At 40.7% G+C, this 22,840-nt stretch overlaps 1 protein-coding gene across 11 annotated transcripts in view; it reads left to right on the forward strand.

The window, feature by feature from the left end:
- Nucleotides 1–1,015: 1,015 nt before the first annotated feature.
- The window catches only part of KEL (Kell blood group, metallo-endopeptidase), a 32,983-nt gene continuing 11,158 nt past the window's right edge, over nucleotides 1,016–22,840 (forward strand). The window contains exons 1-20 of one of the 11 annotated variants that reach the window (XR_774352.1): nucleotides 1,016–1,107; nucleotides 1,207–1,359; nucleotides 3,130–3,433; nucleotides 3,565–3,632; nucleotides 6,205–6,346; nucleotides 7,775–7,978; nucleotides 8,572–8,696; nucleotides 9,642–9,788; nucleotides 10,941–11,003; nucleotides 11,981–12,169; nucleotides 12,568–12,713; nucleotides 13,999–14,122; nucleotides 14,637–14,747; nucleotides 15,781–15,879; nucleotides 16,329–16,406; nucleotides 16,851–16,954; nucleotides 17,912–18,022; nucleotides 20,155–20,222; nucleotides 20,462–20,619; nucleotides 21,472–22,463. Coding sequence is in view for 2 of the 11 variants with exons in the window: in XM_010567620.1 (XP_010565922.1) it covers nucleotides 1,342–1,359; nucleotides 6,205–6,346; nucleotides 7,775–7,978; nucleotides 8,572–8,696; nucleotides 9,642–9,788; nucleotides 10,941–11,003; nucleotides 11,981–12,169; nucleotides 12,568–12,713; nucleotides 13,999–14,122; nucleotides 14,637–14,747; nucleotides 15,781–15,879; nucleotides 16,329–16,406; nucleotides 16,851–16,954; nucleotides 17,912–18,022; nucleotides 20,155–20,222; nucleotides 20,462–20,619; nucleotides 21,472–21,567 (1,983 nt within the window). In the remaining 9 variants the exon portion in view is untranslated. Of the gene's footprint in view, nucleotides 1,108–1,206; nucleotides 1,360–3,129; nucleotides 3,434–3,564; nucleotides 3,707–6,204; nucleotides 6,347–7,774; nucleotides 7,979–8,571; nucleotides 8,697–9,641; nucleotides 9,789–10,940; nucleotides 11,004–11,980; nucleotides 12,170–12,567; nucleotides 12,714–13,998; nucleotides 14,123–14,636; nucleotides 14,748–15,780; nucleotides 15,880–16,328; nucleotides 16,407–16,850; nucleotides 16,955–17,911; nucleotides 18,023–20,154; nucleotides 20,223–20,461; nucleotides 20,620–21,471; nucleotides 22,464–22,840 lie in introns of those variants that run through there. The other 10 variants (XR_774351.1, XR_774349.1, XR_774348.1 and 7 more) reach the window with 10 other exon arrangements.

Raw genomic sequence — 22,840 nt, forward strand, 5'->3', positions numbered from 1 at the left:
TTACTTTGGATAAACAATGCAGGCTTTGCCAGCAGCTATACCTTTGAAGAAGGAACTAAAGACTGATAAAAAGGAAACAGAAGGCACCGAAGGTTGGACGATTGCCAAAGAAGCATGAACTAGGGGAAAAGTAAAGGCAGCAGGGGGAGATCGTGACCACCAACTCAATTCAAGACCTAAAACACTTACCCCACACACACAGTCCTTGAGCATGCACTGTAGAATAAAAGAACACTGTACTTTTAATTCGAAGAGGAGAAAACCTTAGCCCAATAGAAATGGTGGCAGGTGAGCAACTACCAATAATGATTTTGGGGAAGGACTTTGGAAACTAAGTAGGTGAATCTAAAACTATAAATTGCTCACTTGTTTAACTGCAGGGTGTGCCAGCTTTGTGGAGTTATCACCTGGCACCCATCTCTGCGCAGACATGAAATAAACAAATATCTTGGCTCTGTGTGTAAGATTGGCTCATTGCACACTGGGTACCAAACCCCACTTGTGGCACAACCATCCTGGTTCCCAGTCCTCAAAGCAGAGAAACTTCCCTCCCAGATCTTTCCAGTATGCATCCTTAAGGAAGCAAAGACACGCAGGCTGGCCATCGCCTGAGAAGCAACAAACAACTGTAACTAGAACCAGTAATGAATGATTTCTTTTATGCCTCTTAATGCAAAAAAAAAAAGAATCGGAAGTATATTTGTGTTCAACCCTTGAATGGACTTAGGAATGCAGATGAGAGCAAAAAGAAAGTCAGCACATCGGCCTTTCTTTTGTGGGAGGAGGAGCATGAGGACCCATAACCCACACTATCTTGCAATAGGCATAGGCCTCCAGGCCCAAGAGCAGCAGGTTGAAACAGGCTAGTACCAGTGAGAATATCAGACCAAAACAGGCTTGTTGGGTGGGCAGGATAATAAGGCTGTTGGAGAGAAAAGAAGCAGCAAATTGTTGAGAAGAGGCTGTGGGAGATAAAGAATCACATACTTCTGTTCAAAAAGATTTCGGAGCAGCTCCAAGAGACAGAGGGACGCATGGGTCACAGCAAGAGGTAGAAGGGAACAAAAAATACAGTTTTATGAGAAGTAGAGGTGTTAGGAGGAGAAGGTGGGTGGAGAGTTGCAGAAATGTATCCATTTCCCTCCCTCCCATTTTCTTTAAGGGCGTTTTTCTCAGAGCTTTTCCTCTCTTTTCTCCTCCCCACAGCAATCAGCCAAGCTGGGAAGAGGAGATTGTCTCTGAACTTAGCAGTGTGGCTTGGCACAGGAGACTGATAGTAAATAAGTAAACAGAGTTGACAACTGTGGTAACCACAGGAGAAAAGCCTGCTCAGTGACAAGGATGAGGACTCTTCCAGAGGTAAGGGTCTGTCTTGCAATCTGCTGAGGTACCTCCATTGCACCCCTCTCTTTTTCTTCCCCTGTCACAGGTACACTGCCTGTTGCCCTCAGGAACTGGGAAAGTTGACCTTTTGGCAGTTTGTATCCAGCAGGGGCTTGTCCGGGTGTCAGGATTAATGATGTGGGATGTAGTGTGAGGATTTAGGGGTTCTTGCCCTTCCTGTTAGTCATCCTAATGTCCATTCTGAGGCTGTATTCAGATCTGTTTGAAGCACTGACCAATAAGTAGTAGTAATAATAATAATAATAATAATAATCTGATTATTTGTATCTTTTATTGTATCCCCATTTTTTCAACAAATTATTTTAAGAAAGCCCTTATGCAGAAACATGCAAATTTTTTCCCCACAAATAACTGTGGGTATACATGGCATAGTTTTCTGAATGTGAGAATGACATGGTAAGCCTAATTTCTCCCCATGTAGTACAGTGTCCTTTTCCTGATTTGATGTCTTATATAAATAACTAGTAAAGTGTTAATTGTGTATTTACAGACAAATCACACCGAACCGAACTGTTAGTTCAGGGTTGCTAAAATATACAAAACATTCAAAGACAATAGAGCTAAGTAAAGTTTTCTATGTAACTAAATAATATTAAAAAAGGAATGTGTATGTTTTGTATGTTGAGAGCTGTTCAGTGTTGCAAGAGCTGTGGCTGTAATGCATACAGTCACTTTATCTTGTCTGCATTTTTCTGGCTGAAGAATTAGCAGAAATGTTTGGTTTGTATATCCATTCTCATATTTCTATGTGATAAAGATCAGACAACAATCATAATTTTAAATAGTTATGGTTATGCTTTGAACTTTTAGTAGTCCAGAATATAATTCAGCAAACTTTCTGTTTAGTTTCTCATGTTAGCAGGTATTATATTTTGAACACAGGCTAAAATACTATTTCTCCAATAGCATTTAATGTGCTCAATTTATGTACTTAAGTGATTTGCTGGCAAAATATAAATTTAAGAACATGTTGACTTTTTATGAGTATTGGAGCATTAGTCTGAAAACGTCATCCACATGACCAATGTGATAAACACAATTTGGGTAACAGCCAATGTCAGTAATTCGTGAATAATCTACTGGCTGAAAAATAATACCGCTAAACTGTCTGGTAAATAGTTATGAAAAATAACTCCAATCCTCCCTGCCTTTGATCTCTTTATTTTAATTTACTTTATTTTCATAAAAGTTAGATGATGCTGCTTCTGCAACAGCACTAAACACTGGGAAAATGCAAGGTAAGGAAGAATTAGGCAAAGGAACTTCAACCTCCCTGCAGAATTCAGGAATGGCTCACAAACAGATGGAAGGAGATGCTGAAGGAAAGTCAAATTGTTTGGCTGATTTAGTTGCATCAAACAGTTCTTGCTTTAGTCATAACAGTGCTTATCAAGATTCTGCTAGCCTAAGTCATGCTTGCATTTGAATTGGATGATTCATGTAATACATAAATTCAAAATTATTCATTTTATAATTGAGGAAAATTAGAAGTCAGCTTTTAGTGATTTTACAGGCATTTGATCTCACTTAGCTACAGTGAAGCAATTTAAATTTGAGCACTTGCACATTCTTAAAAGAAAAGCATGAAAGAACTGAAACTGTACTGGAAATTGCATTCATCTTCAACTTCATGCAAATACTAACCGTTCTTCTCACCTACTCGAAAGTGAGGCCCATATGGAAAAGCTCTGTCAGAGATTAAAGGCTCTTTATCCTTATCCACAGGCTTGTTCAAACTATTCACTTGTCTCTTTATATGGATAGTGCTGGATGAGGCAACCAAGCCTCAAAACATACCACAATAAAGTGCTTCTGCTTCCTGCAAGCTATGTAATGTTCCTGCATCCTGTGCCCTGGGAATTTTTTTATCCCACCTCCAATTCCATCTAGTTAAATCCACACTTTCTTAACCAAGGATCACTGAATCAGGAAGGGCTCTGTATTTCCGTGCCTGTGAACCACTTAGTCTGCTTGTGGCATAAAAGTGAAGTTCATACTAGATAAAGAAGCTGACAGGGATATTGCCCAGGTCAGTATCTTTATAAGACTACTGAAAGAACAGGTATTTGTCTGTCTAGATTTCTTTAAGCTGTTGTCATGAGAAAGATATAAGGGACAACTAAGTATGATTGCCCTCCTCTTTTTTCTCTGTTTATGTAGGTCCACAGGTTCTCTCAAATCCAGCCCCAGTAACAGAGACAAGATTAGAAAGACATTCCTTATGGAAGGTGAAGTGTTTGAAGAACACTTTTTTCCCTTATGGCTTACAAAACACAGACCTTAATCCAGTTTCTAAGTAGAGGTACACACCAATTTCCACTCCCCTGTCTCTTCTTTTGGGGTTTGCTGTTCTTTTGGGGTATGCTGTTCTCAGCCAGGTACTTCTTCAGTTGTTTTACATTGGAGTCTTGAGGGGGACAGTCTAGTTCACTTACAGATTTTTTAATTTGATGCATTTTCCATTTCAAAAGGAACATAATGTATCCGCTCGATATAGACCTACTGTTAACCAGAAGTTTGGCAAAAATTGCAGTGACAGTCTGGAAATACCAATTTCTTTTTAGTATCTCCACAGCCATGCCATTTAGTACTTGAAAGAGAGAAACGGATGTCCTCTGATAACATGAGCCCAAAGAATTGCAAAATTATTTCATAGCAGGAATAGGTCAAATTTTCAATGTGAAAAACAAGAGGTCTATTGCGACAGAGAAGTCAGGAGCATTGTGAATGTAAATCATTCACTCTCTCCTAAAAGGTGAGAGATGAGGGCTTGCAAGTTGAAGAGTACTTGTTCTTCTTCCTTTTCAGCCAAGCAGATTTTCTTTCGCTCACTTCCCTGCCATAATGTTAGGTCATGACACTTACTCTCTGCCTGAGGAGTAAAAGCTAAAGTGTTTTGCTACAGGGGCACATGAAAGGAATTTGGATTTCCTCCTTTGTATTTTCTACAATGTACTTCGCCAGTATGATCATGTTCTGTATCTAGCACCTTTTAACACCTGGATTCACTTGTATGTACTTGCTCTCCATTTAGTTATTCTGTATCCTGTCTAAAGAAGTTGTCAGGAGAATAGGATGTTAAAGGGAGAAAAGCACTTAGGTATTTAACTCTTGTTAGCAGTTTCCATGAGCCAAGTAAGCTGACATAGGCTTTTAAGAGGCTTCTGTTCATGGTTGAATAAAATGCACGTTTGAAAGATATAAAATGATGAGGTCTGTTTTTCTATGTTTTTTGTTCTGTTAATGTTTTTGTACAGGAATTTTACACAGTATATTAGGCAAGATGATTACAGCAGACATTCATTTCCTTAGCCTTTCCTCAGGTGAAGGGGTATATGCTGTGAGGTACTTAATTCTTGTAGGATTTTGCTTCATTTCTTCTTGTGTTTTTTGTAAAGATCTATGTTTTCTGGTTTTGTGGCAAAGAAGATAGATACTGAGCGTGGTGACAAATGCAGTTTAGCTGCTGCATGTGAGGGAGCAGCAAGGGCAGACAAGGAAATACAATCTAGAACCTGAGAGTCATGACAAGACAGGCAGGACTTTACCAGCAAGGGGTGCACCCCCACAGTATGGGAATGAGAGGGGGGTAAGGCAGGTCTGGTGACAGTAGCCAGGGTCAACCAAGAGTGTAGATTGCCAGGTAAGTCTGTTGTGAGGAGGCAGGTCCAAGGTCAAACCTGCAGAATCAAGTCTGTAGGTTAAGGTCAGGATCCAGATCAATGGGGCACACAGCCAGCCATAAGCATGGCTGCTGCTGCAGCATAGCTCAGATGGAGATCACACATGAGAGCTGAAAAAAGCAGCTCCCAAGTGAAGAAGTGGGCACCTCCACTGAGGCTGCTTCTAGCTTTTTCTCAAAGTGCGCCAAGGCCTGTCAAGGTTTCTCAAACAGATTTCTTTTATCAGAGAACCAGGCTTGAGCACAGGGACCTAAACTTGACGCTGTGAGGACGGTACAGTAATCTGCTGTTCTCCAGTCTTACATGCATCAAAGTAGGTAGAAGCAGTGGACACACAGAGTAAATGTCATTTTATCTAACTTTACACAGGTAGATGTTAGGTGTGTATCCTAACATAGTTATCTAGCTTCCTTTGCAGTCAATGGAGAAAAAGAGGTAAATCTGGAGGATGCTTCAGCTCATCCTAAGACAGATGTCTAAAACAGAAGCTGTACTCATAAGGTGCCTAGCCTTCTCCACTGACTAAAAAAACACACCTAGATTATGAACACAAATTTAAGTGAGATAAAATCTGTCTGTATATCTGTGACTTACGGCTTACTGCAGTTTTTAGAATAGGGCAAATCTTTTCTCCCACTTGAACTGGACTAGAAGGCTTAGGATGCAGCAGTTATTTCTTGAGGAGAGATCTGAAATTAGTGCTCAGATTGCCAGACTGTAACAGAATAAAGAACCACCAGTCCTAGCCATCCTGTTATTAGCTTTATGGGCTCAAAAAGGCTTTGATATCTTCAGGAGGTATATGCAAGGTGATTCCATAAACCAGAAGGAACTACGGACAGACAGGTCTCCTCATGGCAAGCTGGCTTTTTGATGCATAATTCATAAGACTGTGCAATAGCTGTAGCTGGAAAAGACAAGGAAACGAAGGAGGTGAGAAAGCCCCCGGGAGTACAGTCACCTAGATGACCTGGACGACTATTGGTATCCTGGCACTAGTCCTGTGAGTGATTTTCTAGTAGATTAGGTGGAAGAGGAAGTATATTACCAGTGCTAACTTTAATATGAATTTTTCTTTCTTCATTTTTTCTCTTTTGTCTCATTTTTCTCTCTTCAGACCTGTGACCAGGAGCAGAGAGCAGGTGCAAAGAAGGAACGATGCCTTCAGGGGAAAAGCCTACTTCTGTGTACACTTCTTCTCAGTACTCTCCTTGGCTTTACACTGCTTATCACCTACATCGTGATGACTTGTGGTCTAGGTATAACATGGGATATCCTTTTCCCTGCTTCTTCCTCCACCCCATTTGTAAGACACCTTTCTCTCCTATCTGCCTCCATTGTGTATTAGGCTTAGCATCTGTGTGAAGAATCAGACTTTCAGAATCTCAAAGAATCTTAACACCAGTTGTAAAAAAGGTACACTGTTCTGCCTCTTCCTTGGATCATATTGGGCAAGATCCCCACACCTGTCCTCCTTCACTGCTTGCCATTAATATGCCTGGGCCCAGTTTTGAGGGAGAGCATCATTATATTGTCTTGCATCTCATCATCGTGTCTTGCTCTGCCTGTAGTCAGCTCCACGAAACTGGACTGAACCTGAGATTTGGAGCTCCTCCTCCACCTTTCCATCTCTGACTTAATAAGTGTAGTCCTAGTTTTCTAGCACAGACCAGTGCAGTCATAGTGTAGAAAGAAAAGTCATAGTCTCTTGCTAATGGGGGAGCTGTGAGCATAAACCAGAAATGTTAATTTGCCTTTCAGATGCTAAACAACTATCTGCAGAAAGGTCCATGTGAATGTTTATGCATATAGAATGCACAGTACTGAAGGTGCATTTATATTGGTGGATACAGACATTCCCTGCTCCAAAATAAACAGTATTGACTCTTTACCTAGCATTTTTCTTTAGCCACTATTGTGTGTTGGAGAGACCAAGGAAAAACTGTTAGTTTAGATCTTGTCTATTTTACACTCTGCCTACCTCCTCCCATGTTAACTGTTGAAACCATAGTATGGAAAGTCTTACTTTGATTTTCAAGTGGCTTATTTCAGTAAATAATTGATCTGATCTGATGTTGATACGAGATACCGAACCAAAATGAGAACACATACCCAGTGATTCACAGCAGTTTAGATAAAGGGAGTTTTAGATCAAAGCAAGATGTACTAGAAAGTGTCCTGTTTTAACAAATGGCATTGCTGAGAAATGTTTCCCATGCTTGAACATCTCCCTCCACATTTTAAACTTACCTCCTTACTTTCTCTGTGCTATGTCCTTCTTTTGCTTCATGTGTTGACACCATCAGTTGCTTCTTGTTTATCATTTGGCCGAATTTGGCTGATTCAGAGAAAATACACTGAGAAGGCAGAGTAATCCAAGCTGTGACTGTCTAGGTACTATGAACAGAGGACACCACCTCTGGACATATTACCTGTCCTTTATTTAAAGAATCTCCCTTATAAAGTGCAAAGGCAATCTTCCTGTGAAGTGAAAGACAGAACACACTTTGTTCCATATTCAGCAAAAACTTAAAGGGAATTCAACAATCTGCATGCAAAGGAGTTTGTACCAAAAATAAATCTTTTGGGGGAAATGTCCCACAGATAACTTCTAATTTTTTTTGTTTGGAGTTGTTCTCACTCTCCACTGTCACTGCTCAGTTCTCTCCCATTTACTTCCTGCCCAGGATCCTGTGATGCCGAGCTGGGTCTTAAACTGTTGGCCAGACTCCTGAATTCTAGGAATGACACTGTAGACCCCTGTGAGGATTTCTACAAATATGCCTGTGGCAGCTGGGAAGGCAAACACTCAAGCAGAACCACAGAAGAATCACTAAATGTATTTGATGTGTTGTTGGAAGAAAACCAGTTGATCCTGAAAAGGCTTTTAGGTAGGGACAGATGATTGGTGTGTTACCTTCAGCATCTTCCTCAGCCAGAGCTGAGAATACTAATAACTGAGAGCACAATCATTCCTAACAGGGACTGAGTCCAGTCTCTTTGTTCTTCTATCATTACAGGTACAGATTTATTCTTGAGCATGTCATATTACAATAGCTGCATTTTAAACATTTTAGTTCCCCTGGCCAAGTGTAACAGATGAAAGTAACACTTTAAAATTCTGACAGCAACCCAAATAATTTTCCTGTTGCCTTGTAAAAGTAGACCCTTTTTGCTGTGTTTGTCCGGATGTGCACTCTGGTCATGTGTCCTGACTCCACCTGGGACTGAAGCCTGGGTACACACCACCTTCCTTTTGTGCTCCTGTTTCCATGCAAAGAAACTCACATATTTGGCCTCAGGAAGAGTCGTAGCAGAAGAAGGTCTCTTGCTTTGAGTGACCATGAGAAGTGTGAATGTATTTACTGTTCTGAATCAAAGTGCAGTGTAGTGGTTTCTTACAACCTTTCTCTGCCTCAATAATGCCCCAACTTTTTTTTTTTTACCACTCTCGTAGTTCTTAATCTATTTTTTTTTTCCTCAGAGGGCCCACAGTTTGGGATAAGAGGCTCAGCTAAAGAGAAAGCAATCCAGTTCTATCGCTCCTGCATGGATACCCAAAGGATAGAATCCCAGGGAGCTCAACCATTGAAGGACCTCCTAAATCAGGTGAGTGTTCGTCCTATTTCCTCTCCCTGCAGAAGATAATTCCTGAAGGAAAAAGGAAAGTGTGAAGTTAGGGTCATATGGTCCTACATGATGGAATTTTGCCAGCATCTGGTCATGAAATAAGCTCATGGTTCACAGCACAACTTCTAAGTGATAAATCTTCTAGCTTTAAATGCTGTTTCAAGATTTGATTTTCTGACATCAGGTACCTGAATCTTTCCTCATGACCTTACATATTAATTTAGGACTCTACAACAACCAAGACTGCAAAGAGGGATCACTTCTAATCTCAGAAGTTCAGTTCAATAGGATCCAACTTACAGATCAGGGAACATGTTGCAAAATGGATGAAATTTTTTTGTCTAAGATCTGATGGCCATCCACTACTTCAGGCTTTACGGGAGCTTGTTTAAAGAGTAAAATGCTTCTCTTTCCATTCTGGGAGACTCCTCTCAGTGCCAGGGAGAGTTGTACATCTTCCTGCTAGCAAAGGGCATTTATGCCCTGTCTCCAAGGAGGATGCAGAACCTTCCAGCAGAAGAAACAGTGACTGCAGGCCTACCTGTGAATCTGCTTGTCAGGGAGGTGGGACCTGTAATCCCTGATTCCTGGTTGCCCTTTGGATGGCTTTTGAAAAATGAGACCTCTTTCCTTTCTCCTTCTTCTGCTTTTTTCATGTACACCTTGTTCTGTTGATAATTATCATTCCTTTTTCCTCTTTCATTTTGCAGTTCATTGCTTTGCTTAAGTGAAAGTAACAGGTCATTTTAAAGCCAACAGGGTATGTAGAAATCTTCATGAGTTTCCTCTGTTACTATTATTTGCTTTGTTGCTTCTCGGTTGTCATAATGACTAAGCTCATAGGAGTGAAAAAAAGATTTTGTAAATATGGATCAAACAAGTCTTTTTCTCACCTGCTGTCATGCTGTCTCTCTCCCTCTCTAGATCGGTGGATGGAATATCACAGGCATGGGGAAAGCAAAAGATTTTAATGAAACTCTTCAGACTCTTATGGGCAGATACAGCACCTTTCCCTTTTTCAGAGTCCATGTGGGACCTAGTCCTTTTGACCTCAAGACCAATATTATTCAGGTGGGTGGACTAAAGAAAGAAAATTATCAGGAAGCGCTGGGAATAAAGAGTCAGTTACACAGCCCATGAGACCCAGGCTTGCTCAAGTTAAGCCTATGTTCTTCTCTGAAGAAAGTTTTCCTGAATTTCAGCAACCTTCTTGATTTTATTACATAAAAAGCACTGATTTCTGGAAAATGAGCAGATGAGGAAGAATAAATCGCTTACTTTCTCTCATCTCTTCTGCCTGACAGTGTAGATTGTACTTTGTCATGGAAGGGTTTGGTTCTTCTTACGTTCACGGGTATGACTAGTATAATAAATTATGGACTCTAAGTGCTATGTGTCTAATACACATAGCGTAATATGAATTTTGCAGCTCACTGTTGGGGTTTAAACCTGGTAGGCAGCTAAGCACCACAGAGCCGCTCATTCACTTCCCCAACCAGTGGGATGGGGTTAAAAGTCAGAAGGGTAAAAGTGTGAAAACTCATGGGTTGAGAAAAAGACACTTCAATAATTAAAAAAAAAGAAAGAAAGAAAATAAAGAAGTGATGCAAAAAACCTCTAGTTGCTCATTACCAACCGATCACTGCCCAGCCAGTTCCCAAGCAATGGCAGCCCTGGCCAACCTCCTTCACCCCCACTTTTATTGTTGAGTACGATGTCATATGGTCTGGAATATCCCTTGGGTCAGTTGGGGTCAGCTGTCCCAGCTGTGTCCCCTCTTAGCTTCTCGTGCACCCCAGCATCCTCGCTGGTGGGGTGGGGTGAGAAGCAGAAAAGGCCTTGACACTGTAAAAGCTCAGCAGTAACTAAAACATCCCTGAATTCTCAACACTGTTTTCATTACACATCCAAAACACAGCCCCATTCTAGCTACTATGAAGAAATTTAACTATCCCAGCCAAAACCAGTGCACCATGTAGAAACATTTAACAATGTGGTTTACATTTGAATATCAGGTACTGCAGATTTGTAATGAGCTTTTAATGAGCTGCAGAATATGATAAATCCACAAAAAATAATTAGCAAACATTTTCCAAAAGTAAAAGCAATTTATTGACATTTCAAATTCTGTGACATAGAAATTAACAAAGCCCATTGAGCATATCCTCACATTCCAGTGTTTCTGGAAATATCAAGATGTTTTTTCTTTACTCCTTTTTGCAGATTGACCATCCTGAGTTTGAGATGCCACCTGAGAGTAAATTCAAAAAGAAAAATTATCTTGAGGTAACATATCAGAGGCTGAAGAAAGGTAAAAATAGCTATTTGGTGTAGGGATCTCATTGAATTGCCTCCTGGTTCAGAGTGGTCTGTTTCCATGGGTTACGGTCAGTGACCTTTGAAAATGTCTCCAGAAGGAATTCTTTACAAAAATCTCCACTTTTCCAGAAAGATAGTTTGTAAAATGTAACCCATTTTTAAATGCCAGGTTTAAAACTTCTAGCGCAGAAACAGAATGTTATAGTTTTAATTTGTATTTAATAAGTAATATGAACCTGGGCTTCCCTCTAGGTTTCACCTTGAATGAATGTTTAAAAAAAATGTTCTTCTCTAAATTAAGGCTTTACAACTTAAAATCTGTGTATTGGGGGAGGGGTAGCTAGCATTTCAAAAGTTATTTTAAAATGTTTTAACCTAAGCTGGGGAAACAAGCTCTTTGACCTTGGGAGTTATTACAACAAAGTTAATTTCATCACAGCTCTGTCATTTTTCTGAACTTATAAAAACTGAGTTGATTTCAGTTTCTCAGTCTGACTCTTTCAGAGGAGTCCTCAAAAAAATGAGCCTGTGTACTCATCACAAGTGTTCCTTTGATAGGAACATAGCAGCAAGAAGCTGGCATTTTCTCTCCCATCAGAAATCCTGGCTCATTATATCACTACATCTCTCTCCTTTGACTCCAGAGATGGCCGGCCTACATCTCTAAAATTATTCCAGTATTTAATGTAATTGTAAGCTGGGACAAAAATAACCTTTGGGGAATTCAGTGTTCTTCACTGAAAGAGCAGCTGTACTTGGCAAACTGTATTCCACATGAATAATTACCTAAGGATGTTGCAGTGAAGAAGACAGTTTTAGGGATGTGGCTGCAGTGGTTTTGAAAGATTGAAGCTTATATGGTCAAGATGGATGGATGGATGGATGGATGGGGTGACTAATTTTCAGTCATGTTTCTCCCACTGGTCATATGCTCTGTATTGCAGGTTCTCCGTGTGTATCTCTCATATTTGAAGAAACTGGGGAGCCTACTTGGAGGGCCACAGGATGGTCCCCCTGATTCCTTTTCCCTTACTTTGTCCTTCATCTCTAACCTCCAGCGAGTTGTCACCCCACTGCAGGAAAGACAGCAGAGGGGGATGCTGTTCTTTCGCACTACCATTAGGGAGCTACAGGTATCTATTCCTTAGAACCTGAGCGACACAATTTCATGTTACATTCACATTCTGAAGATCTGGATCAAAAGAGATGTGAGACACTCTGTTTAGATGCCACTCCCTTGCAACTTACACTTGAAGTCTGTTGAGCTTTAAATAACCTATTAACTTAACGTCTTTTATTGACAGCAGATGGATTTTTCAGGCCCAAAACTCTCTCCCATCCCTGGTGCTAATTCAATTAAAAAAAGTCAATTCTCCTTTTCTACTATAATCAATACCCACATCATAAAAACAGTTTAACTTGTTGAAAGCATCTCTTGACAGTATCAGAGAGACTATCCCAGTTGCCGTATTATTTCCTGTCAGTCAATTTAGATTCATAGTTCAGCATGTAAGCTTTGTTTTACTTCTAGGAAAAGGCACCTGCTATTGACTGGCTATCATGTCTCCAGGCTGTCTTCCATCCTATGCCACTGAACCTCTCTCAGCCGATTGCAGTGCATGACATGGATTACTTAAGAGGCTTGTCACAGCTCATCGAACAATGGCACAAGGAAAGGTAGGAGTCAATATCTATGGTTATAGTTGTTCATGCCTCGAGAAGTATTAACTTCAGATACCATAAATCACAGAGGTCTCTGTTAGAGGCTGCTGAATCTAGTAGCCTAACAATTGCAAGGCTGCTGGGGCTCTACATCCACAGGTTTAGCCAGTACTAATGCTTAGCGTATATTCCCAATAGGCTTGCACATGCAAACACCATATATGTACACACATATAAATATATATAGATACATGCATCACACAGATCAATAAAGATGGAACACAGTGCCTTTACTGGCACCCACCCACCCATAGCACTCATACAAACATGAACAGCTCAGCCTGATCCTATTGCTCCTCTCCAGCTGATCACGATTGGTCTATATTAGTGAAATATGTATACGTACACACACAATATGGATCACTCCAATAGCTGGTCTTAGATATTCAGTCTGTCCAGAAGCTGGCCCCAGGTCCCCCGGTGTCTACAGCTGCTGGCATCTGGATATATAAGCCCCTAAGTCTTGCAGCCCTACTTTGGTTGCTGGTACTCTGGTCTCTTCCTGTTACATGCACACATACACAAGCAGATCTCTCCAGTAGCTGGTCCAAACCTCTAGACTCTCCAATAGCCAACTCTCAGACACCTGCTCTCTCCAGCAGCTAGCTTGGACCAAAGTCCCTCCAGTAGGCAACTCTCGGACTCCTTGTCTCTCCAGTATCCAGTCCCATCCCCATACACAGAGAGCAGAATGTTATTTAAGAATAGCATTTGATAAGATAGGACAGATTCTGGTGACCATGTGCAGGGCTGAATCAGACAGATGTCCTGGCGGGCCACAAGTTTATGCTCAACCATTCCCTCTTACCACCTTTCCTCTCCATTTTCCCATGCATGTTCCCCCCAATCCACCATGATCCTTCCCTTTCCCTGCCTTTGGTCCTTCCCATAAACATTCCATAATAAATCTCACAGAATCCCACAGACCCCTCAAAATATTCTATAATAAGTTTCACCCAGTCCTAAAAATGCTCTTTCTCCTGCTTCCCATAAAGAATCCTGTGCCCCAGCAGGTTACCCCTTGAGTCTTCATGGTGTTCTGGGGAGAGAGTTTCTTCGGTTGAGTCATGTCAAATCATCCTCCTTTGATAGCCCCAGGTGTAGCCCATTCAAGTACTTTGTTATTGTTCAGGTTACTAGGGTTCTTCTGCCTCAAATTATTCCTGACACTTGCCACGCCTCTGTGTTTATAGTGACTAGCCTTCAATCTTCAGTCTTTTTAAATGTCATTTTCCTACAGGGTCCTTCACATTTATATGATTGTTTGTCTGGTTGGGAATCTCTCCCCAGCCCTTGACAGTCAATTCCAAGATGCACGCCTGGAGCTATCTAAGATTCTTTATGGAAAACTGGGATCTAGAATGGTGAGTTAGCCTTTAACCACCTTCTTCAGCCTGACCAGCAGCTGAACACCCTAGCTGATCACCTTCTAGATGTTCTCTTGATGTCTTGTCTGGATGGATTTCTTAAATTTAGGAAGGGAAACTAGTCTCACTAGGCCATTAAATGCTTCCTTTTTCTCTAAGAAATGCGGGAGTAGACATGACACCCAAAACTTTAGAGAGCTAAGTGCACTGTATCACAGGGTGGGGAACAATATATAGATGGTCACCTTTCTTCTATGTATTTGTCTCAGCTGGCATATGAATCTTCATCTTGTATGAAAGTAAGTGGAGTAAATAATCAGGACATTAATGCTTTACTTGATTAAAGTTTTCTGAACTAGCTTAAACGGAACTACATTACTTACCATTCACTACTGGCATATTTAGATAGCAGCGTATATGCTACTGACTGCACGTTTACATATCTTTTTACTGTCTTCTATCTCTTTGTCCTCACTCTTATGTGTCTCTATTTCTTTCTCTGTTCTTACAGATCGCAGCTGAACGCTGGAGGAAGTGCTTGACTGATACCACTTCTTTCTTTGAGCCAGTTCTAGGGCAGATGATTGTGCAAGAAATTTTCCCTCAGCAGAGCAAGAAACTTGTAGGTATTCATCCTCTTAACCCCCAAGCAGAGCTCAGCTTCATCTTTCTTTTTTTGACATGCCAACTTAAGACCACATCAAGGCAGCAAAATCATGTGTAGATTTTATAACTTTTTACCTGTTCCTATACTTATGCACTTCCCCTCCTTTTGGGGGAATGAAAGATGTCAGAACAAGACATGGCTGTCATTGCTAGAATAATCAATGCTAAAATACCAGTTATTATCTTTATCTCAACTGTTAGCAAAGTCATGCGTGCAGCACCAATACCTATGACAGCCCTACAAATGCATGCAATCTCACTGTGCTTCCTGGAATGACAGTTAGTATTAACAGTATTCATCACCAGTCTGACATATTTAAATAAGATTTTCAATTGCAAAGCCATTAAGCCATCATATGGCCAGCTGTACGGAAAAAAAATCAATGCCAAAACATTCTGAGTAAACGGAACACCTTTTTTTTCCTTTGATGATCAGAGTTCCTTTTTCTTTTGAGGGAAGTTAGTGTAGGCCCCAGGTTTTATAAGGAGTTTGCAGTGTATAAAGTGACAAGAGTAAATAAGTTAATGGGAAAACTAAGACTACGTGTAGTGAAGCACAAAGCTGAATGAACAAAACATAATTTTGTGAAGGAGAGACTCAGATTGCCATAACTTTGAAAAGGGAGACACCACCATGAAATACTTGTGGATACTGAATTTTGATTTCACTCAAGAAGTGGGACAATCATTTGGTCCACTCTTATCCCAACAGGGATTGAATGAAAAAGAATTGTCTCCCTCTTAGTTACCATGAGAGGCAAGACGAAAAGGTGTGTGGGAGAGAATGATGAGCCCTGTGAGGAACCACTGGACGCCAAATAACTTAAGCCTAAACCATTGTAGAAACTGAAATCTCTTCTTTCATCACAAGAAGAGGAATTTTCCCCCAGTTATTCTGTGGCTGAATTGCGGGAACATGGGAAGATGGTAGCTAAGCCTGAACAATGTCTTTCTGCAGTTCTGACCGTGCCTTCTTTAATCCATTGCAGGCTGAGCAGATGTTCTCTGAGATCCAAGATGCCCTCTATGGCCAACTGGATCAGTTGGAGTGGATGGATGAACAGACCCGCCAAGAGGCTAAAGTCTTGGTGTGTGCAGAAGGCAGAAGTTACTGAGGCCTTCCTTTCACTGAAGCTTTTGGGTGGTTTTATAAGTGCCATCACGCCATGTGATCGTACACTGATGTGTAGGCAAAGAGAGGCTCAGTGTTTGTTTGTCCATACTCTGAATTAATTGTATTGAGATACAATTCAGTTTTATACACCTAAACAGGTTAAAAACTATAAAGCTGAATGCCAGAAAACAATGCTATAAAGAAAAAGAAGAGTAGAACAGCATTAGGCCTCAGGTCATTGAGTTAAGAAACCAGAGTAGCAAGAGAAGATGTCTTGTTGAAACAGAGTAGCTGTTATTTTGAAGGGCTGATTCACAGATCGTATTTAGGTTGTTTAAAAATAGAGTTTAAAAAGGACTTCTAGAATGTAAAGCCTCCTGTTGGTCACGTGTCTTTCTGTTTGTTTGTTTATTACGATTTTAGGTTTCCAGACTACAAGTGGAGATTGGCTATCCAGCTCACATACTCCAAACTGCCAAAGTGAACCTGGAATACCAGAATGTGAGCTATATAATGTAAACATGCCTGCCTCATTATTGGCAGTTTACCTGTACCAACTGCTATCTTGTCCACTGCTAAAAAAGGCTATGGCCTCTGGAACAATGCACATTTCTTACCGTTCATTTTCTAAGAACATATCGGCCCAGAGAACCTTTATCTGTTGCTTCTGTGTTGTTGCCTATGCTGTCTCTTACTTAGAGTGGCTGGCCTGAGAGAGATTGATTGTGACCTGCTCGTATGTTCTGTTTGGCCTGAAGATAACATTCCTGTCATATCTTAAATTGAAGGTCTTCAGAACTGGGAGAGAAAAAAACACAAGTATTCCATTGGTTTGTCTTTTGATGAATCCTTTTTTGACCTGTAGGACTTTTCTCTTTCTCATACTGTCCAATTCATTCCTTGTTCATGCCTTACGACACTCACATTACCTGTCTCTTCCCTCAGCTGGAGATAAGTGAAGACAGCTTTTTCCTCAATGTGGTGGCTTGCTTGAAATTACTAAGGCAAAATTCCTACTTGAAACTCCTTCAGCATCACTCACAGGACAAGTAAGTGTCAGATACTGATATAAAAAATGTAACAGTCTCACACACTCGTGGACTGAGGTTGGAAGGGACCTGTGGACATCACCTAGTCCAACCCTCCTGCTCAAAGCGGGATCAGCTAGAGCAGGTCACTCAGGACTGTGTCCAATTGTGCATCTATATCTCTTTTTTAATGGGGAAGGAGGGGGAGGGCAGGTGTGGGGCTGGGGCAGAACTGGACACATTACTTCCAGATGTGGTTACTCCAGTCCTGAATAGAGGGGCATGGTCACCTCTCTTGACCTGCCAGCAACGCTTCTCCTAATGCAAGACAAGATGCTGTTGTCCGTCTTTGCCACAAGGCTGCATTGCTGCATCCTGCTTAAAAAAGCCTTTAATCTGGCAGCCTGTTTTATATTCAGCCTGAGCTCATGCTACCAAAAAAACCCACCATTGTGGATGGGCCCCAGACCCCTGAAAAAAGAACCTTTTTTGCCTGTGAACCCTTGAGTAAGGGGAATAGCTGGTTCTCCTGGACTTAGCAGCAAAGCAAGCAGCAAAGCAAACAGCAGAGCACTGTGATGACATGAATGCTGGCAGGGTTACCTCAAAGGCAGGACATAGGATGCTTCAGAAGGCAGGCAGCATTGACAGGCATGCTTGGGACCTTAAACCACCTGAAGAGTATTCTGTGCAGGACTTCACAGGAGATTACTAATCCTGACTTAACTTGACAGAGAAGTTGTGAGGGTGAATCCCTTACTGTGTATGAAAGCTAAGCTACTAGCTCTGACCATCTGTAAAAAAGTGAAGGTTTATTTCAAACACCTTTAACTCTAGATAATGTGAATTTCATCATTTGCTGCTGCTGTATGAACAGTTGTACTGAGCAGACCATTTTTGCAAGCCCAGTGGAGGAAGGGAGCAAGGTATGAGATAAGGACTTCATACATTCTCTCATTTCTCTTTTTCTGCTTCTAGCTGGCATGTGTCCCCCTGGACTGTGCATTCATACTACTCAATAAGGCACCACATGGTGGTCTTTCCTGCTGGAATGTTCCGCAGCCCTTTTTTCCACATGGAGTTTCCCAGGTATGGAGGGGTTGCAAAGGTGGAAGCTGAATGTAGTCCCTTGGCTGCACCATGTTTCCAGGAAGAATCTTAACGGGTCTGTCTTTAACCTCTTTCTTACTACATCCCAGAAAGACACAGTAAAGGGGGAAAAAATAGCTTTTTCTAAAGCCAGATGGATACTGCCTTATGAATTCTGAAAGAGTGTGATCATTGACTCTGCTGGAGCAAAATCAGAATCTAGGTGAAACTAAGATAAGCCAAGTATATTAGTCCAGAGCAAAGAGGCAGAAGTCCCATGTAGGTTAACTGCAAAGAAGACATTGTGCCTTTGCCTCTCATTTTCTAGATTCCAAGAATTCCTGAAATCTAACCCATAGAAATCTAACCCATAGAAAATAGAAGCCTCACAGAGTGACATTTTGTCAGAAGTCTTTTTCAAATAGATTAAACACAGTTCTCTTCCTTTTTTAAAGAAACCTTCTCTAATAAGCAAATACATTTTTAATTCTGAGTCTTCCCCTGCAATGACATGTCCGTAGACCGTACTCTTACAGTTGGGTTCTTCCATTGTATGGAACAGATCTGCAATATTTTTCTGATATTAAAAGCACGTAGAACAGTTGACTATAAAAATACTAGTTTATGTCCTTTTTTGCATGATAATGGATAGATAATTCTCCTGATCCCATTGTACTGAAAGATAACCTCACACTATGCAAGAGGCTGAAGTTTGAAATAAACATGTCTCAGTTAAAAGTAATTATTTTCTCCATGGTCATCTTCTGCCACTAGTTGTATGACATCTTCTAGTGCTTGCAGTATTTAATGAATTCATTATACTATGAAGAACAGGACACCTCAAAAGAATAATAGAAGAAAATATTTTTTCCAGTGGTATCGACTGTCACTTACCATATTCTTCCTCTCTGAAAAAGTGTCTACAGCTTCTTATTCCTTTTGTGTTCAGTGTTAGTAAAATACATTTTTCTCACTGTCATCCCAGTTGACTAGACTGGTAAGTCAAACTTGATCAGCTTCTGGTGAGTTGGCACAATAGCATTTTCTCGGATGATTCTCCAAAGTTTAAACTTTACTGACAGAAGGCAATTCCGATGACTGTGAGGATAATTTTTAAAATGAGACATCAGCAAAGCAGTACAATTGTTATAGAATCACAGAATCATGGAATGGTTTGGGTTGGAAGGGACCTTTAAAGATATGTAGTCCAACCCCACTGCCATGGGCAGGGACATCTTTCACTAGATCAGGTTGCTGAAAGCCCCATCCAACCTGACCTTGAACACTTCCAATGATGGGGCATCCACAACTTTGCTGGGCAGCAACTATAAGATACCAGCTACAGAGCTTCTGAAAGAGCAGTTCTACGAGAAGATGCGTTGTTCTGTTCTTGTCACTTACTGCTGAGTTCCCAGTGATGTAATGATGATCTACTACAACCATTTCATGCTTCAGCAGTGTTAATCAGTGCATGTAAAGAATGAATGAGCCCATCATTTCGTATTATGGAAATGCATTTTGAGTGTACTCTTACTTGTGGGACTGTTTGTAAATTCATTGCATAGAATCATAGAAATTCTGATTGGAAAGAACTGCTGGAGGTCTCTAGTACAACCTCTTGCTTGTAGCGAGATTACCAATGCTAGACGCGAGTAACTGTAGTCAAACCTTTATGATTTTAATTTGCCTTGCCAGTTTTACATATCATTTTTCACTAGACAACTGTTGCAAGGTCACTTCTCCTACCATCCAGCTTTTGTATGATTACCATTGCAGTTACTGTTTGTGCAGCAGTTCAGCCAGTAGTGAGTAAATAAGGACATATCTCAACAACAATACATATCACTAGAATTAATAAAGGCAGAATCTCATTCACAGACTCTTCATTATTATGATGGCTTATTAGCTACAAGTACTTTAATGCAAACCCATAGTACAATTTTAAGCATTGTTAGAGTAATTTACAGTTGTATTTGCATTTTTACAGAGTGTACCACATCTGAGAGATGTACTTCTCTGGCTCTCACAGTAGAATGCTCCTGAGCAGCTCACAGTTGTGCTCAGTGGCTATAAAGAATGTTCACCTGCTCTCTTTTTTTTTCAAAAGCATTCTTTTCATGTTTATTTTTCAGTGCTGTGAACTTTGGAGCCATTGGGGTCTTCATGGCGCATGAACTTCTTCATGCATTCTATGATTATGGTGGGTACCAGCTGTGGTGTCTTTGTTTACTCTTCTAGGTCCCCACTGGTACTTTCCCTCAGGGTATCTTAAATCCCGGTCCCTATATCAGTGTATACATATATTATTAGGGTAGATGAAGCTAAGGAAAACTCATTCCAGGCCATGCTGACTACTAAGAAGACTCAGTTATTAATGTGAGAAATACAGGTGAATGCCAGAAATACCTTTACTTTCTAGGATTTTTTTTTTTCCCACAGTGCTGCCTGGGGGTTGTCCTACATGCAACAGGAGTGCACTACAGAAATCTATAGACTGCTTGGTTGAACAGTATGAAAGCTATGGCTTTAAGGTCAACGGTACTTTTACACTGTTGGAGAATACAGCTGACACTGGAGGGCTCGCCATTGCTTACCAGGTATTGTAGTCTACTTACTTCTCTAATCTCATAGTTTCACCACACAACTCAACCGCCATGTTACAAGATTGCTCTGCTGCATCCCTCTACTACATGCTGCTCCAGTTCCAGATTTCTTGCACACCTCTGCCAGTGCAGCATGTGCCCTGCATGTCCTCTGCTATTCCAGATGTAGGTTCCTCAGAAAGCTTTGCTCATAACCTCACTACTTCCATGTAAGACGACTTCTTCCCTTCACCAGTTCTGGGGTGGGCCTTTCTTTACTTCCGCATTTACATCATGCATAAAAAAGCATGTTATTGTTTGTATGTTTATGTTATACCTGAGGAACTAAGCTGAGACATGGACCAGAATTCTGTGTGATGGTAAAATGACTCCATAATGATGTTTTCAGCAATACTTTAGTCTAGAGAGAATTTTTTATTTCCTCATGCAGTAGTTCAGCAGTTTAATTAATTACTGAGTGCAGGATGCTCTGAGATCTCTAGGTCTCAGATGGTGCATGAAGAATGTTGGGAGGTAGAAAGTCTTCTAATTTTTATTCAAATATTTGTGACTTTCTTTGAAAGTAATTTTCATTCTTTCATAGTGCAGTCACCACATCTTCTCTTACGATGATGTGAATGTGGTAGTGTCTGAAATGGGAAGCAAAGGAGTTAGAGTGTTATTCTCCCGTCTTAAAGCTGTTAGGGGCATGGCCAGCAGCAGGGAGCCTCAGAGCGAGGAGAGAGAGATACAAACTTGCTAATTTATTAAATATATATGAGATTGATGTATTTTATTGACAGAAGACATAGTTTTGGGACACTATCTGTAGGGGAATTTACTATTACTAATCTTCTCTCTCCACAGGCCTATAAGAATTGGCTGAAAAAGCACAAAGAAGAGAAGGATTTTCCTAAGACTGGACTTTCACACGACCAGCTTTTCTACCTCAGTTTTGCTCATGTAATGAATTGTAGGCTACTCATGTGTCTCTCTCCATTGTCTTCCACATTATTACAGTTTTTCTTTCTCAGTATTCAATCACTTTTCCCCCTCTTCACAGAACTGGGAATGACCAATGTTTCTGGGAGGTCCAGAACCTTATTTAGAAAGCTAAAATTCACATACAGGGCCCCTAACCTGTTATGGATCTCAAAGCTAACAAAAGGCCTGTCTGCAAAAATATTTTTTACAAAGCTTTGAAATCTACCAAAATTAAGTTGTAGCAGACAAGTTGTGTCAGGGAAAGCATGCTTCATTGCCAGCTTCTGAGTACTTTTTTGCTGTTGTGAGAAATCTTACACATGGAAAGTGGAATTTTACTGGAAAAGGCATGTATCTCTCCATCCCTTCCTTCATCGACCTCTCTGTCATGTTGAATAACTAGATGTCATGTCATTCTGAGTGACTGACAGTGCAAAAAAGAGTTTAGAATGTTATTTAGAGATAAAGAACTAAAAGTACACGCATACATAGTTTGAGATTTCTGTGGGAACCTGGTTTAAGGATTTGTGCATTGTTGTGCATTGTTGTGCAGTTGAGTTCCTCATGATAGATCATTGGATTTCTGTGCTCAGAAAAGTCACACCCTTAGAAGTCACTGTAACTGTGCAAAGGGAAAAGTTTTGTGCATGTATTGACATTAGGTCAGAGCAGCATGTAGAAAAGCAGTTCTGAAATCACAGATTATTGGGTCTTGGTGGCAAGATTTGCATTTCAGAGGCTATCTGGCAGCTACTGCATCATTTGTCAATGAATAAAGACTGAAATCGGAAGAGTGAAGACTTGGATTGCCAGTTTAACACCAGTAAGGTCACACAACCTTCCCTCCAATCTCTTGAGCAGTAATGGGATGTTGTGTAAGTGCTCTCCTTTCTTGATAAGCACACATTGCTTTTGCTTAAGAAGCTGAATCTACACGCTGATACTACATCTATACCATTATTTTAGATGGAGTCCAAGGTTGTATGCACCTAAACTCCAAGGTGTTCTAAATTCCCTGTGTTCTGGACTACGCAGTATAGAAAAAGACCAGATAGCTTGTTATATAGGGAAATTGGGACAGAGAAGTTTAGGGAAGGGCAAAACAGAAATTGTGGTGTTGAAGGGAAAGATCTGAACATTGTTGGCACCCATGTAAGCATGTTTCCTTGTTTACTCCAGCAGCCTCAGTCATGTGTGCAGAGGCATGAGGAGCCTTAAGTCTTGTTCACCTGAGGACTTTCAGCCAAACTGA

This window comes from Haliaeetus leucocephalus, unplaced genomic scaffold (assembly GCF_000737465.1).
Source record: "Haliaeetus leucocephalus isolate CR32 unplaced genomic scaffold, Haliaeetus_leucocephalus-4.0 Scaffold228, whole genome shotgun sequence".
NCBI classification, from domain to species: Eukaryota; Metazoa; Chordata; class Aves; order Accipitriformes; family Accipitridae; genus Haliaeetus; species Haliaeetus leucocephalus.